We start from the raw sequence: 17,315 nt of genomic DNA on the forward strand, positions 1-17,315 counted from the left end.
CCTACACGTTTTCGAACTTCTCATAGTTAGTGTTTAACGTTCAGATTTCAAAAACGAGTTTATATTATGTGTGATTACAAAATGTTAGTTCTTCCCTAGTATGTGATAGTTTCAAGATAACTGGTCAGGAAAAATCTTAAACTTCACGTAGAATATTCGTCGGAATATTTTCTGAAGAAGCTATCTTTTAACATCTGAACAGACTGGGTTAACTTTACATGTATTCACACAAACTTGCCCACTATTTTTACTGCACAACACGTAATTCTGTTGTAACAATTTAGCAACTTTTTAATTAATGAATGATTCACTTTATTTATTGTTATTATGGGGCTGTATAAGAATTAGTATTCAAGTCGTACCATATTTAAGTGCATAAGGAAAATTACATTTTTTTACTAAAATTAAGCAACAAACAAAACGTCAATTTTCGGTTTTCTCCATACAGAGAAAGTAATATTTGTGTGCAAAATGTAAACGTCATTTTACGTCTGATGATCCCATTGACCTAAAGTTGATGTGTGTCACTACTTAAATACTAATTTATAGTTACTTTTTGTTTGTATTTTTCTTAATGTATACTCAATTCAGAGTAGAAAAGTCTTGAAAGGATTGTTCACAGAACACATTTTTTTTTTTTTTATTAATTTACAACTTCATACACAGAGTAGCCAACCCTTAATACTTGATAAAGGCTAAGTATAAGGAGGAGGCACAGCCATATTACCCTCTGTCAACAGAAAGAGGATAGGTAAACAGAATTAAGAATTCACAATATAATCACCAGGACACATTAACACAAAAATGTGTCTTGGATTCAAAAAATCTCATTCTGCATTCACAGGGTGTATACAAGTAAGAAATGAATGCAATAATAGAGACATCTTGACCCTTTCCAGACTGGGAGGGTATCACCGAAAATACTTAGATAAATTGCATGAAATTTGGAACCAGCTTACTAAATATTTTGATTTTGTTTTTCTATCACTTTGATAAGAAATGTTTCCTTATGTTTCAGACTTTCACTTTTTTTAAATGTCGATCAAGATGTCCCACAATCACACTCCCCCAACACAGCAACCTGTTTGTTAGCACATTGAGTAGCTTTGTGCTTATCTGTGCTGTGCCCACTAAGAGTATCAAAACTTGATTTTTAGTGCTATAAACTATTACTTACTGCCGAACCACGAGAGAGCAGAACCCAAGTAAGGGCTCAGTGTTCTGACTGAAATCTTCACTACTGCAGACAGGTGTAAGTTATAAGTTTATCCAGAAACTTCATCATTTGAGACACATGATCTTTACAATGGACAATAACACTGAGGATATCCTCCCGCATGTTAGTGTTAAACCGTTTAAATTTTATTTTTATTGATTTTCAATTACGTACGACTGAAAAAAGAAATTCCAGATGATACAACGTTACTCGTATTGTAATTTTGTTTCACAATCAAAACTTCACCACTAAATATTTACGTTTTATTCAAATTAAACATAAGTATTAAGAAATTAAAAATATTTTAATGAAAACCAGTTATACAATTTATGTGGATTCAAAATGATAAAATTCTAAATTAAAGTAATATGGTTTTCAAACTTGATTAGAAAAAAAAAATTTACGAAGACAACAGTTCTACAAGTTCTAAATTTTCCTGGTGAGCTATGCAAGTTATTGTTGGGGTTGAACGAGATCTAGTCACGATCTGTATCGGTTTATAACACTGATGAACGTTGCTGATCAGTGTACAAACTGTTCAAAACCTGAAGTTGGTGAACAATATATCTTTTGAGTTAAGTTGATGAAAGTAACACACGTATCAACTACTTATTGTCTCAAAATAAAGGAATCCTCGGCATCATTTATTGTAGAGCATGTAACAAAGCATAAATATTGACCAATCTATAATTCCGGGTGACCTTTTACACAGTACAAAGGTCACAGAGTTACATATAGTCATGTTTACATGATGAAATGTGTCAATCTCAGCAAAATTTATATAAACTGTAGTTGATATCTGAATGCAGTTACCAAAAGACAAGAGTCAAATGTGTGGAACACGGGACCCAGCTAGCACTGCCAATGTGATCGTAATGAGCACACACCAAACCACCCAATGGATAACAAAAACACTGTTTAAACAGATAGAACAATACAAGTTGGATTCTAGCATATTAACCTATCTGCACTGGCCTATCATGACAGAGAAGACCATGCAATAATAACAGGATATAAATGTCACAAGAGAAAAAGTAACAGTCACCATCCTAACTGATAACACAAACAGTTAATTTAGTATAAAAGTCAGTAAATCTGGATTCACCTCTGATGAAAGTCCAGAGGAGACTCCAGACAAGAAGGTAACACACAAAACTTTCCAACAGGAAGATCCCAGATCAAATTCTGGCCACTACCACCACAAACCGTACTTTCCAGCTAATTAGTAGTCAAAATATAGGGTATAAACTGATTAGTATCTTGTAAACATCAATAATTATTAGATACAGGTAAGTGATTTTATAGGCTACTAACGAACCATAACCCACAGCTGTTCCTGTTCCCAGGAGTGAAAAAACCAGTAACTGTGTTCTGGAACCCACAGCGTGTGTTATGGTTAAGGAAGCTTGACTTTGTTTTCCTCCGTTATATCACCTGGAGTTAACTAGAACCCACATTATGTGGCAGCCTGATATGGTTAAGGAAGTCCGACATTGTTTTCCTCCGTTATATCACCTGGAGTTAACTAGAACCCACATTATGTGGCAGCCTGATATGGTTAAGGAAGCTTGACATTGTTTTTCTCCGTTATATCACTGGAGTTAACTGGAACCAACATTATGTAGCAGCCTCATATGGTTAAGGAAGTCTGACATTGTTTTCCTCCGTTATATCCCCTGGAGTTAACTAGAACCCACATTATGTGGCAGCCTGATATGGTTAAGGAAGCTTGACTTTGTTTTTCTTCGTTATATCACCTGGAGTTAACTAGAACCCACATTATGTGGCAGCCTGATATGGTTAAGGAAGCTTGACTTTGTTTTTCTCTGTTATATCACCTGGAGTTAACTAGAACCCACATTATGTAGCAGCCTCATATGGTTAAGGAAGTCCGACATTGTTTTTCTCCGTTATATCATCTGGAGTTAACTAGAACCCACATTATGTGACAGCCTGATATGGTTAAGGAAGTCCGACATTGTTTTCCTCCGTTATATCACCTGGAGTTAACTGGAACCCACATTATGTAGCAGCCTGATATGGTTAAAAAAGTTGACTTTTATTTTTCTCTATTATATCATCTGGTTAACAGTTTTTAGTTTTAATCTTTTAATGCTAACAAATCCTTGAAAACCAACTTCTTACAGTAAAGAAAAATAACTTACTAAATAACATCAGGATAAAAAATTGTAAACCTTCACTAAAATTCAGTGTTACACATCTAACAAAGTATTGCTCAAATACTGACAAAAAAAAACTATGTGCAACAAATGATAGAGAACGTTTAATTATCTCTAGAAATTAGTGTTATATACCCTGAGGCACACACTACAATTATTAGTTGGTTTCATTTAATCTATTAACAGAAATTAACATTTCTTGATAACAATATGGATAATATTATAAAATCAATAAAACACTGGCTGCCAGCAACTAACACGGACTGTTTATTAATTCACAAATGTCGTTTATCATTACAGGCTTAGGTCGTCTTGTAGCAAAAGCTCTGTAACCATAATCTTTGTTACAGAAGAGAATTATTTACTTAAGATAATAATCAAAGTGTATAGAGTAGAAGCTTTATAAAATCAAAATATTTTACTGACGTTAGCTTTCAATTTCTACTCGTTCATCAAAATCAGATTAAAAAAATATACTTTATTTTAATTGTGTTCAAATCATGGAATCTGACAAAATGTCGTAGATACTATCTCATGTTTGGCAGCAGACTCCTTACCTCGTGTCAGCTTCTGCTAGCAGTCTACAAAACTGTAACATGGTAGAGAACTTGGTGACATAGAGTTTTAAACACTTCTCCAAATTTACAGATTACAAAAGTAGGAAGCATAAAATGACACCAGATTTACTTGTTATTTTTATTTAAACAATTTTCACAATACCTCAAAATCCTACATGTCATTCTTTCTTTAATTAATCACTGCGATGTTTTAAAATCTTTCATGGTACACTTGTTTTTGAGAGGAATGTCTTAAAGGACCGATAAAAAAAAATAATTACTCGGTTTTAGATTTAGAAGTTTCACGAAAATGTAGGAATACGAAACTGAAAATAAACACTCCGCCCATCATAGAAAAGGCACTTAGGTAATACGGATACGCTGATGGAATGAATCTTTCGTACTGTGTGTGCTTCAGTGGTCGTACGGATACCTGAAAACAGAAAACGGTCCGATTATAAAAAGATATCACACGCTGACGGAATGAATCTTTTGTACTGTGTGTGCTTCAGTGTGTGCTTTATAAAAAGATATCGCAAAGAATGCTACAGTTTGTGAATTTACCTTAAATTGCTTTTAATTTTTTTATTTGGTACCCCTGAAACACAAAGACTATTTTCTGTTTTTATAAAATAAAAGTGGTAATTCTTTACTGACAAAAATGGTTATTTAGTTTCAAGTGTATTGAGTTGTTTACAACAGTTATTGAAATATTCACTTGTCAACTGCACAGATTAAACATGTAACGCTGCCAAGATATCCTTACTATTGGCTCCAATCAGTCAATGGAACAACTCTGTAACACTGTTTGCGCATCAGCATATATTAAGAGCCAGTGTCTAAAGTGGTTTAATAAATGTACCAGCTTACATGTGTAATTGCAGACACACTGAAGTTAAATGTATTTTCATGAGAAGCCAAAAAAGGTGTGACGGTATTAACATTATTTTATAGCTAGTATGTACACCACCCGACTTTAGCCACTGCTTAAAATACACGTTAAAACAACTTGTTTCATAAAGTCTATACGAATGAAACAATGTAAAAACGTCGGTAAAAATTTAGCTTTAATCATCGTGTGATCTAGAAGGATAGCACAGAATACAAAACTAATTTCTGTCACGTACAGATTTAGTTTTAAAGTTAAGTTTATAAGTTTTATATCACATTACAAAGTATATGCACTGTAGCTTTAAAACTACACAAAGTTCCAAACTTGTACAAAATTCTGATTGTGGCATCAAAGGTTCACAAGTAAGAAACTCTTGAAAAATTAATAATTTCATTACAGAAACGTTGAGTAAGAAAACATACTTAATTAATACAATGCTTGGGGATAATAACTCTAACCCTTTTTACAAACTTGACTTGTAGAGAAGTGGATCTAAAAATTTCTTTTAAAGATAATTAATATTGGAAAACGGGCACAAGAGTAACCCTTACATAAAATATTTAATGTCTGTTCAGAAATTTAATTATTTGTTTCTAGAACTAACGCTTCCTAGTTATTTTTAAATCATTTCACATGAAACTGCCCCTATCAATTGGAATTCCTTTACGTACGTATCTGTAAAAAACTGTAAACTATCTGTGTATTGAGTTTTAATTCATATTACTCCTTGGATGGACTTCTGTTTATTAGTGGATTCTTCCATATACCTGAAGTAGAGAGCTTTAGAAAAATAGAGCTACTAACCTGTGTCGTACTATACAAGTGGGTGTAACCCATTCTGTTGTAATCCACTTTAAACTGATATACACCGTAAACATCGGGAACCTTGAATACTGCTTCATACTTGGTACCTTCTAAAAGAGAAGTTTAAATAACAATGTTAGAAATTAGACAACATGTTACAAATAGAAGCCACAATTGTGTATCGAACCTGAGTTGATTTAATCCTCATCTAATATCACTAACAGTTATCAAATCTGTATTAATCTAATCTCATCTAATATCACTAACAGCCATCAAACCTGTATTAATCTAATATCACTAACAGTTATAAAATCTGTATTAATCTAATCTCATCTAATATCACTAACAGCCATCCAACCTGGATTAATCTAATCTCATTTAATATCACTAACAGTTATCAAACCTGGATTAATCTAATCTCATCTAATATCACTAACAGTTATCAAATCTGTATTAATCTAATCTCATCTAATATCACTAACAGTTATCAAACCTGGATTAATCTAATCTCATTTAATATCACTAACAGTTATCAAACCTGGATTAATCTCATCTAATATCACTAACAGTTATCAAACCTGGATTAATCTAATCTCATCTAATATCACTAACGGTTATCAAACCTGTATTAATCTAATCTCATCTAATATCACTAACGGTTATCAAACCTGTATTAATCTAATCTCATCTAATATCACTAACGGTTATCAAACCTGTATTAATCTAATCTCATCTAATATCACTAACAGTTATCAAATCTGTATTAATCTAATCTCATTTAATATCACTAACAGCCATCAAACCTGGATTAATCTAATCTCATCTAATATCACTAACGGTTATCAAACCTGTATTAATCTAATCTCATCTAATATCACTAACAGTTATCAAACCTGTTGATCTAATCCTCATATGATATCATTAACAAGTTAACTGCTGCGATGCGTGGCATTATCTCTGGTAAGGGCTGATAAAAGTTTTAGTGCAATATTGTTGTGTTTTCAGTTAAACCAATAACAACATCTAAAACACGTGATCTTTACATTTTTGTATTAATGATGCACATGTGAGTCTTCAACAGTGAACTAAAAATTTATATCAAAGAAAATATCAAACATCTCTGCGACAATAAACAGTTAAAGTTTCTATATCAAGACAACATGTCTTGTCAACATTTCATTGGTAGTTATTATTCGTCAGTACACAGAGATAAAGGTCAGTTATGCACCATTCCCCGGACCTCTCCGAGGGACTAGTTTCTACTCTTATTTACCTTTTTTCTTCAGAGATATTCTGACAAATGGATCAATGCGAACAAAGTCTAACTGGATGTCTTTAGCTTCAAATGGCAACCATTTTCCATCCTTGTAAATCTCCACATTAATAGAGAACACCTATTAAAAAATAAAATCTTAACCCTGTGATAGGCTAAAATGGACGAAAAGTAGTCACATTTAATCAAAATACCTAATTATATACCACCATCTATAGCACATTGTAACAGACAGGTAACAAATCAACCTTTGTTGCTTAATGTACAAATGAATGCTTCAATTCTATAGTTGAATGATCTTATTTCCAGGTAACAGTGTTTATTTGTTATCGTTAAGCACAATTCTACACAATGGGCTATCTGTGCTGTGCCCACTGTGGGTATCAAAACCTGGATTTTAACCTTCACACTTACTGGGTAGTAACAGTCTGAATAAACCATAAAGTTACTTTTGTTGGTTCCTCGATTGAACAATGTTTCTTATAAGTAACGTACCAAAATATACTACACAACAATATTTTGTGAGTAATAAAAACCGATGAAGTAAGAAATTAAAAGAAATCATGTTTTTTAACACCAAATATTCATAACGCACGCATCAAAGTGTTAAAATGTTCTATTTATAATTCTTACATTCTCTTATCTTCCTGTTTGGCTGGAATCTGACAAATTTATCTTCCAAATCAGTTTTTTTTCTCACAAGCGTTCAGACTCTCGTCAAATTCCCGAGTAAAACTAGTGGATGTTACCCGAAATTCTCTTCAATATGAAATACCCCAAAACTTGTATGATGATAAGCACGGTCCATAACAGCAAGTAAAGTAAAATTCCAGATGCAAACTATAAAATTTCCTGATGATATTGCCAATAATAAACTCGCAACATATGCCAAGAAAAGATGCAACTAATAGTCTACAATTAAAAAAATAAGTTGTACTTACCAACAATTATTTTATAAGTATTCCAGAAAATCAGAAGAGAGTTACCAACTGATTATCAGAGACTGGTTGTTCATTAGAATCGTCTATTCACGTGATATTGTCAATGAAAGATAACGTTACTTGCGATATTCCGTTACTTTACATCACATGCTTATCCTTAAACTACTGGCTTCCTTTTCTTTTAAGTTGTCATGTTCTTTTGAATTTTTTATTTGTTGAATGGGCTATCTGTGCTGTGACTACCATGGGTATCAAAACCAAGATTTTAATGTTATAAGCCTCCAGACTTACTGAGCCACTGGGGGCAAATTTTGTTTAGAAAGATGGTGCTTTTTTTGTCTTTTTGCAAAATGTTAAAAATTTTAATTGACGTTTGGGCCATCCATAGACAGTCGTAATGAGTTTTGAAATCCAGCGTTTCCCATATGATAAAACTATCGTGTAGCTCAGACACAGTAGCATGACCCATAAACTCTGAACCCATATTACAAGAGATATTTTCTTTCAAAGTCTTGCATGTAAATCTGCCTACAAAAAGAAGTATGCACCCATCCTCTATCATGATATCTTCTCAATGTGCAGGAAGTGTGAGGTCGAGGGCAGAATGTGATTAGATGTGCTAAACGTGAAGATCTGTTCAACCCTGCTATCAGAAAACATTCTGCAAGATAGTTCCATTGTTATTTAAACACAAAAATGACTGATGACAACTTTTTACAACAAACTAAATTTTTTTTCTCCTCCTGACTTTTACGTACCTTTTTTGAAAGCCTGGAAAATTAAAACCAAGATTTCTCCAGAATTCCGTACCTGCTACGAACCATGGAATAGTTTTTAGCTTGTATTAAATCGTGTTACCTTATACAAATGCTATCCACTCCAGCATAATTACACAAACAACATTTTGAACAGACCAACTGATTCTTATCCTAAACAAAACAGCTTAAAATTGTCTGCGACGAGTCTGTGAAACTTTTACAAGTTTAATAAGTTAACACTATTCATACCACGTCGTCCATAACGGTATACGAATCAGGTGGAAAGGTTTCTCCTTTACGGTGGTGTTTTACATTACTCGCCCGTAGAACTCCCTTCTGTTTAAACACCCACTTAGCCAGAGCTGTAGCTACGGCTTGGTTTCCCGATTTTTCATACCTAAAGTGGGAAACATTAAAGTAAACAATGTGTCTTATACAACAGATCAGAAGACTATTTTTTTTAATAATCATTATATGGGTGTGTTCCATAAACTTATTGGATCTATTCGTTACCCTAGCTACTTAACCAACCAAATCTCTTGATGGAAAAGTCCAAATCAATAAAAATACCAATGGTGTTTCAAATACACTTTTGTAAATTGAAATGCATTTAGTGCATTCTTGTGGTGGGAATTAACTTATGTTGTCAACTTTTAGAAGTCTTTTTGGGTAAAAAAAATATACACCCGTATGATGAACAAACTATAAGTAAGTTTTTATAAGACACTTCAATTTATGTGGTTTCTTAGCAATCATCGTAATACTAAATTTTTGTAGCATCTAACAGATGACGACTGTTTAGGTTTAACCTGATATATTGTATAAACTCACAATTATGACTGTTTAGGTTTAACCTGATATATTGTATAAACTCACAATAATGACTGTTTAGGTTTAACCTGATATATTGTATAAACTCACAATTATGACTGTTTAGGTTTAACCTGATATATTGTATAAACTCACAATAATGACTGTTTAGATATAATCTGATATATTGTATAAACTCATGATGATAACTGTTTAGGTTTAATCTGAACATATATTTCAAACAAAATTCATTAAACATTTACACTTGAAACACAAAGGGTAGGAATAGTTATAGAACCCCATTTCCTATATATTTCCATAACATACAGTATTTTTATGCAAATTAGATTCCAATTTTTTTCTCCAATACACACAGGTTGGGAATGTTATATTGAAATGATTTTTGATCTTCTGACCATATGTACGGTCATAATCCAATGTTCATGCATCTTAATTATAGCTCTGAATCATTGTTTCCACTGATAAAAGATGCACCATAAGACTTTGATGTAAAAAGCACACCACTCCTTTCTGTTTGCTTTCCATAATCCATTTGGTGTATGAGAACAATGATTTCGAAGCATCATTTTCAACAATCCAATCACACATAAATCCATAGGTACTGCATCTAGAAATCTGATTGGTTTGTCTTCATACAGGAAGACATGAACATACATTTCATCTTCCAGCTTCTGGAAATATGTGACGGATAAACATATATATTTTACGGAAGAAACCTGTCATTTTTCAGATATAGATTTGATTATGTTGCACAATGTTGCCTAGGGCACATGGATGACTTTTGCCACTGACTCTTGTGTTCATGGATTTTACCAGTTACAAGAAAATGAACTTTTCAAACCATGGCTGGATGGTCCAGGTGTCCCATGTTGATCCATATTCAATTGTATTTCAATGAGATTTAGTTCAAAGAATACCTCCATCTTAGAATCCCACACCTGAACCAATTTTTACACTGTTACATACCCTTCTCAAAAGTGATGAATCTTTGCCACCAATTAAATGTCAAAATATAGTTCTGATACATGCCACCATTTCACTGGATGTCACATGAATTACTGACTTGCACATTCAAAATAATTTTTATATAACATACCCAACCCTCTCTACATAGGAATGAAAAGGTATTGGTAGCTTCTAAGATGAAATACAGAAAATCAGACCCAGGAAATCCTGTTCTGATCACTTTTGGCTCACAAGTGGCTCCCAAAGTTTTGTCGGCACCTCATGATTGACTTTAAGGATGAGGTCAAAAACCACATTATTACAGTTTTCAAATAATAAAACATTATTTTAATGAGCCAAAAAAGTGTTTTTTACTACCACGAGAAAAACAGCAGAGATGTCTCATACACAAAGTAATGACTGCGAGAGGTGGAATCCTCTACCCCAAGAAATACTACACATATCCTAGAAATTAAAAATATAAAATGTATATAAAATACAAATTCACTATTTGCTTCCTTTTTAGGGTGATTGTCCTTTATTGGAAATCACTTATAATTAATATTGTCCTAAAAAATCAACTTATAACTAGAACCACGTTATAGAAACACTCTGTACCTTTCCCTTACAATACACACTCACCTTTGACCTCCATGGGCTTTCTGGACACTGGCCTGAAAGAACTGGTCACTAAAGAAATCCAAAGATCCTGAGAATACCACACGAGCATTGTTCCTTGCCTGAAGAGCTGAAATTAGCAAGGTACTCTTCCCAACAGCATGTGGATACTAGAAAACAAGAAGACTGTGTTAAATCAACAAGGTACTCTTCCCAACAGCATGTGGATACTAGAAAACGAGTACCTTGTTGATTTAACACAGTCTTAAACATGCTGTTGGGAGTATCCAGAAAACAAGAAGACTGTGTTAAATCAACATGGTACTCTTCCCAACAGCATGTGGATACTAGAAAACAAGAAGATTGTGTTAAATCAACAAGGTACTCTTCCCAACAGCATGTGGATACTAGAAAACAAGAACACTGTGTTAAATCAACAAGGTACTCTATACAATTACTTAATAATATGTTTTGCTTTCTATATCCAAATGGCAACAAATGATAAAAAAAAGTACAAACAGCACAAACTACACAATGGGCTATCTGTGCTTACCCACCACACAAGTCTTCATACAAAAGTCACCAGATGGCTAAGTGGGCTGCCATATTTCTCAATAAGCAGCAGCCTATATTACAAGTTAATACAACTGTTGAGTTATAACAAAGTGTTTTAGTTTGTTACTATTTCTTATGCTTCTGTTCATATTTTTATGTTTAATTATATAAATAAACTATAAATAATTAAACCAAGTGTGCGTGGGATCAATCCACTAGACCGACCCCGTACTGGAGAAGGAATGTCGACTATAATTCCAAATTTAGTGAATGTACCTATGCGAAAGGTGGTAAGGTTTTAGTAAAATGGACAAGTTTGTGGTACACAAAATATCAGATGTGTTACAAAAGTACTTGTACTCAAGATCTGTCTGTGAATCGACATCGGTATGACCCAGACTCGGACAAGTCGGAGTGATGTTCAGGTGAAAAAACTTTTGTGCATTACCTTTATATAACCTCTGTAATCCATATCTGCAGTTTTTTTCAATATCATTGTTTATTGTATCTGGTACGTACTCAATTTATTGTTTGCTGAATCAGCAACCTAAAATTAATAGGTGATAAATTCTGACATCAAAAACGTAAACCCAAGTTGAATGGCTCTCTGTAAAAGATTGTGTTATGCTCACTTTCACCCCTAACCATGCGTATATGGTTATATATTTGAAATTATTTAATGTTATTATGTAGAAAAATACAACTACCAATGTTGTAACTACTTCCACCATCAGTCATTCCTCTCTAATCAGCCATTAATAGATACGTCTGTTGTTGAGAGAGAGAGAGAGAGAGATCGTTGACTGATACGATTCACTTGGTTGAGATTTCAGTGAACTCCAACAAAAGTTTAAGAATATCTTAACACTCTACCAATACTATCATGTTAGTTTCAGATGCGATTAAGTTACTTAAATTGGAGTTCTGAAGTTACAATCAAACAGAATAACAAGTACAGAAACCAATGAAGAAATGGAGTTCTGAAGTCACAATCAAACAGAATAACAAGTACTGAAACCAATGAAGAATTGGAGTTCTGGAGTCACAATCAAACAGAATAACAAGTACAGAAACCAATGAAGAAATGGAGTTCTGGAGTCACAATCAAACAGAATAACAAGTACAGAAACCAATGAAGAAAATTTAATTATAGATTCATTATTACTATAATACAGAATGACATTAGTACCAGAAACAGACTATGGTGGCCGTAAGGTTTCACGTCCACTACTTACGTCAGATTGGTCCTTTTACTATCTTTATTACCAACATAAAAAAAAAAAGACACCTGGTTGTAAAAAGTGTTTACCAGTACAGTCCACACTTAAGAAGGTACTATCTTGTTTAAAGAAGATGCCACCTGGTGGAAAAAGTGTTTACCAGTACAGTCCATAGTTAAGAAAGTTCTACTTTGTTTACAACAGAAGCCACCTGGTGGTAAAAAATGTTTACCAGTACAGTCCACACTTTAGAAGGTTTTACTTTGTTTATAGTAGAAACCACCTGGTGGTAATAAATACAGTTATTAGTTAATAAACTTGTACTTTATTTTCTGTATTTCTTTAAAGTCACATGAGCTTAGTTTTAGTATTCTAATAGGTTTAACATAAAATTGAGTAATTTAAAACAGTTGTATTATTACAAGCTGTATGTAAAATACACCCTATCAAATACTACTTCTAAAAAAAAAGAAATCCACAAACAGAAAAAGTTATTGTAAGAAAAAACTCACCTCAGATATTTCAACATCGGGTTTGTAGCTGTAAGCCGTGGAAGATGCAGTGAGAACCTCAAGGACAAGAGGATTGTCTTGGTCAGAGATCGTCCTAGAGAAAGAAAACTGGTTTAACTTGTTTCTTGTTGGCAAACATGAATTAAGAAGGAAAAAACGCTCGTGTCTCCTTTGTTGGTATTACTATAATTAACCCTATCTATAAGAGCAGAGTCAAACTGTACAAAACATGTCTTCACAATATTTGGCAAACCTTCTGTAAAAATCAAAAGTCTGTTATACACATAAAATCAGATTCTAAAAAGAGTATTTCTACAAAAGATTTGTCTGTAAATCTCTTAAGTTGAGTGAGATATTATTTTCTTGCTAAGAATACCAATACTTCTTTTTATGTAGTGTGCCCCTCCCAAAATAAATCACTTCGTTATGCTTATATATCAATTTATTTAATTAGTGTAACGTGTCTCCTTACTCAAGTACGACTAAAGGGTACTTAGTCTTCATGCGTTTAAAGCAGATAAAAGTGATAAATGTTACATAACTATTTTTCAACTATAGCGAACATTTCTTTAACAAACTATGTACCTCAAAAGTTAAAAAAGTTTGGATAAACAACCGGCTTAGAATTTTGAAGGCCGGGGGAATATTCGCTTATGTTTTTATCCGCCTATTTTCCATCTGTTCAATAAATTATTAAGTTAGCTGCGGGGGATCGAAATATTACATTTCCATATTCCCAAGGAATTTTATCCTTTAAGTTGGCTTTCTTCATCGGGAATGCACGGTCCATCCGTATTTCTTTAGTTATGACCAATGAAAGTGAACATATTGAATTGATTAAATAAAAAATCATGAGAAAATGCAACTTTACACGAGTGAATGTAATTAAATTTCATTATTTCTCTAACTGAGCTGTTTCAAAATCCAATAACTTGACAATCGGATATATGCTTATGTTGGCAGGTACGTCACGGATAACTTGTGATTCTTACCCAACTCCTCGGAACAAAACGGGAGGGATGTTTCTGGATCCAACAACCGTTGGTGCATCAAGCAACTCTGAAGCCTCGGAAACAATGAGGGTATGCTGCAAAGTAACGATCAGTTAATTATATACTTATTTACATCATAATGTTCACAACAACATGCATAATTTCAACACTAACAACAAATATTTACTGCACGTTTAATACTATCAAAACAACACAGATCTGTAACACATTCGGTCAACACGACACTAACAACAACACAGATCTGTAACACATTCGGTCAACACGACACCAACAACAACAAATATTTACTGGATGTTGAGTACTATCAAAACAACACAGATCTGTAACACATTCGGTCAACACGACACTAACAACAACACAGATCTGTAACACATTCGGTCAACACGACACTAACAACAACACAGATCTGTAACACATTCGGTCAACACGATACTAACAACAACACAGATCTGTAACACATTCAGTCAACACACTGAACTGGAGGACACGACTATGATAAAGACGAAGGAAGGAATGAACACAAGCTAGTGGGAGAGCCACATGTACTCTGCAGAGGAATGACATGGCTTTCACAATACCATTTCCCCACTAAAGAAGTCTTTATTAACACTACAATAATGGCTATAAAAACACACTTTTCTGAGACATGCAGGGAATTTCATGTGGGAATATGACTTTGTCAGTTACAGTCACACAAAGATGTCACCAATAACTGTAATCCCACTAGTAACTGCAGGGACCACATTTGGATTTTATACAGAAGATTAGTAATTTAAGCCAATTATGTACAGTTTTATAACTAACAAGCAAGCATGATGTGACATGTGGACTCCACCAGGAGGGTCCAACGAATCAGACAACTAGGATTTGTATGCTAGGGAAACGAGTCCATCACAGGTTTTCGACTGTGCGAAAAGACATACCTGATAGCATAGGTTGCAAGTTTTGTGAGGTTAGGGCTAAAGCTCGATTGTGAAAGTATAGAAGTTGACAGGAATAAATTCAGTCAGCGATTCTTAAAGTAGAAATTAACGTTTAACATTGAGTGAGAGCCAAGTTGAAATATGTTTAATTATAATTTGTCTTAACATAAAAATGTTTAACGAATCATTCTTACACAAAAACAGATTAGCTGAATTAAAACTTTGCATTTCTCTGCCAACATAGCGATAATGGTAGAACACACACACAATGATCAGGAAAAGATAAATAAACATGCACTCTATGACTTACCTTTGCTCCCAACATGACATTAAAAAAAAAGTGTGGAATGTTTAAACTTTTCACATTTCATACAAAAACATTTAGATGACTTTACATAGCAAAATTTGCACAATATGCTGATTGGGTCTTTAAAATTAATTTCTCTTCACGATTTATTAAACTCTGTGAATTAGTACCTTGCCATCATCGGAAAGGTCATAGTTCAAATGGTCAATCACAGAAGTTTCCTCTTCATCTATTTCAAACCCACATTCACTGCCCAATTCACGAATTACGTCACCTAGAATTAAAGAAAACATTTAATACGGATAATTTCTTAAAAAACAATATGTATTACCAATATCCGTATGAAAATTTATTGTATTGAAAGACAATAATGCATGTCTAAATATTTACTGAACTGACGAATAAGAAATTACATTAAGCTGACATTACTATGACAAATATGGGACACTAGCTGACATAACTATTGAACGCAAGGGGAAGACATAGGGGACTATAGCATATGACATAGGGGATTCAGATTCAAATGCTAATCCTCCCTCTATCACTCCACGGGGGGGGCTCTAAGGGTATATGCCAGAATGCATAGCTAAAAATAAATTAGCATTTAGCATGATAAATAATATTAAATAAGTGCCATCTCGTATTTACTACCATATTTTGTACAGCAATCATGAGCGATATACTTCGGGGGGGGGGGGGTGTTTAACGCACACCGATAAGGCCGAACTGTCTTCACCGCACCAATCACCATAGACGGCACGTATAATCAGTACTCGCACAGTCAACGATGGCTATATCTCATGTAAAAAAAAAGAAGTAATAACACAAATTTTGAGGTTAACCTCCTGTTCTAAAATCATTTAACTAATGAAAAATACAAGTACAGAATATGATGTACAATAAAAAATCTGGATAATATATATTTAACTCCAACACAACAGTACCGACTTCCAACTACCATTACTCACTAGCCATTTAGTGAGGTACAGTGTAAAAAAAAAGGACGAGTCAGACACAACTTTAGGTTCTATAAACCTCTTATTCTGTAGCACTTACCAACACTGGAACTGGCCGCAACAAGCACATTTCCACCGTTGTCGATAAAATCTGTTATGGCTTGGACGTTCAGGGAGCCACCAAACTCTACAAACACGAAACAAGATAGGAAAAAATTCAGCCCACTTAATTAGGATAGCATACGAGCCATTGGATGACAGATAACAAAAATAATTGATTTTATTAGCCACTTAATTAGGATAGTGTACGAGCCGTTGGATGACAGATAACAAAAATTATTGATTTTATTAGCCAGTGGTTTCCAAACATATGAGCATGTTGTGACACACAGCATGGAAATTTAAATATAGATATAAATTTAAAAACTCTTGTTTAAAAAGAAATAATCAGAGTATTCATGCCATGCTGTTAAAAACATAGTTTATAACAGCCAAAAATATTTTCATACGCTAAGACTTTAAAATTTAAAAACCGTGTATTTAAGAGATTAACAGTATATCAACAAATATGTTATTATAACAATATATTCCTTTGGCACTAAACTTTAATTGGGTAGCAGATATTACGTACTGACTCTCTGATCTTATCTTTACTGGGTAGCAGATATAACTTACCGACTCCCTGATCTTATCTTTACTGGGTAGCAGATATTACTTACTAACTCCCTGATCTTATCTTTACTGGGTAGCAGATATTACTTACCGACTCCCTGATCTTATCTTTACTGGGTAGCAGATATTACTTACCGACTCC

General features: G+C 33.6%; 1 protein-coding gene across 1 annotated transcript in view; it reads right to left on the reverse strand.

The window, feature by feature from the left end:
• Positions 1–4,078: 4,078 nt before the first annotated feature.
• The window catches only part of LOC106466169 (dolichyl-diphosphooligosaccharide--protein glycosyltransferase 48 kDa subunit-like), a 19,281-nt gene continuing 6,044 nt past the window's right edge, over positions 4,079–17,315 (reverse strand). Inside the window, exons 4-12 of the mRNA XM_022394134.1 lie at positions 16,602–16,726; positions 15,716–15,819; positions 14,295–14,389; positions 13,303–13,396; positions 11,040–11,185; positions 8,871–9,018; positions 6,923–7,043; positions 5,650–5,759; positions 4,079–4,386 (exon numbers count right to left, since the gene is read on the reverse strand). Coding sequence (XP_022249842.1) covers positions 4,231–4,386; positions 5,650–5,759; positions 6,923–7,043; positions 8,871–9,018; positions 11,040–11,185; positions 13,303–13,396; positions 14,295–14,389; positions 15,716–15,819; positions 16,602–16,726 — 1,099 coding nt within the window. The 3' untranslated portion in view covers positions 4,079–4,230. The remainder of the gene's footprint in view (positions 4,387–5,649; positions 5,760–6,922; positions 7,044–8,870; positions 9,019–11,039; positions 11,186–13,302; positions 13,397–14,294; positions 14,390–15,715; positions 15,820–16,601; positions 16,727–17,315) is intronic.

The sequence above is a fragment of the Limulus polyphemus genome, unplaced genomic scaffold (genome assembly GCF_000517525.1).
Source record: "Limulus polyphemus unplaced genomic scaffold, Limulus_polyphemus-2.1.2 Scaffold2176, whole genome shotgun sequence".
NCBI classification, from domain to species: Eukaryota; Metazoa; Arthropoda; class Merostomata; order Xiphosura; family Limulidae; genus Limulus; species Limulus polyphemus.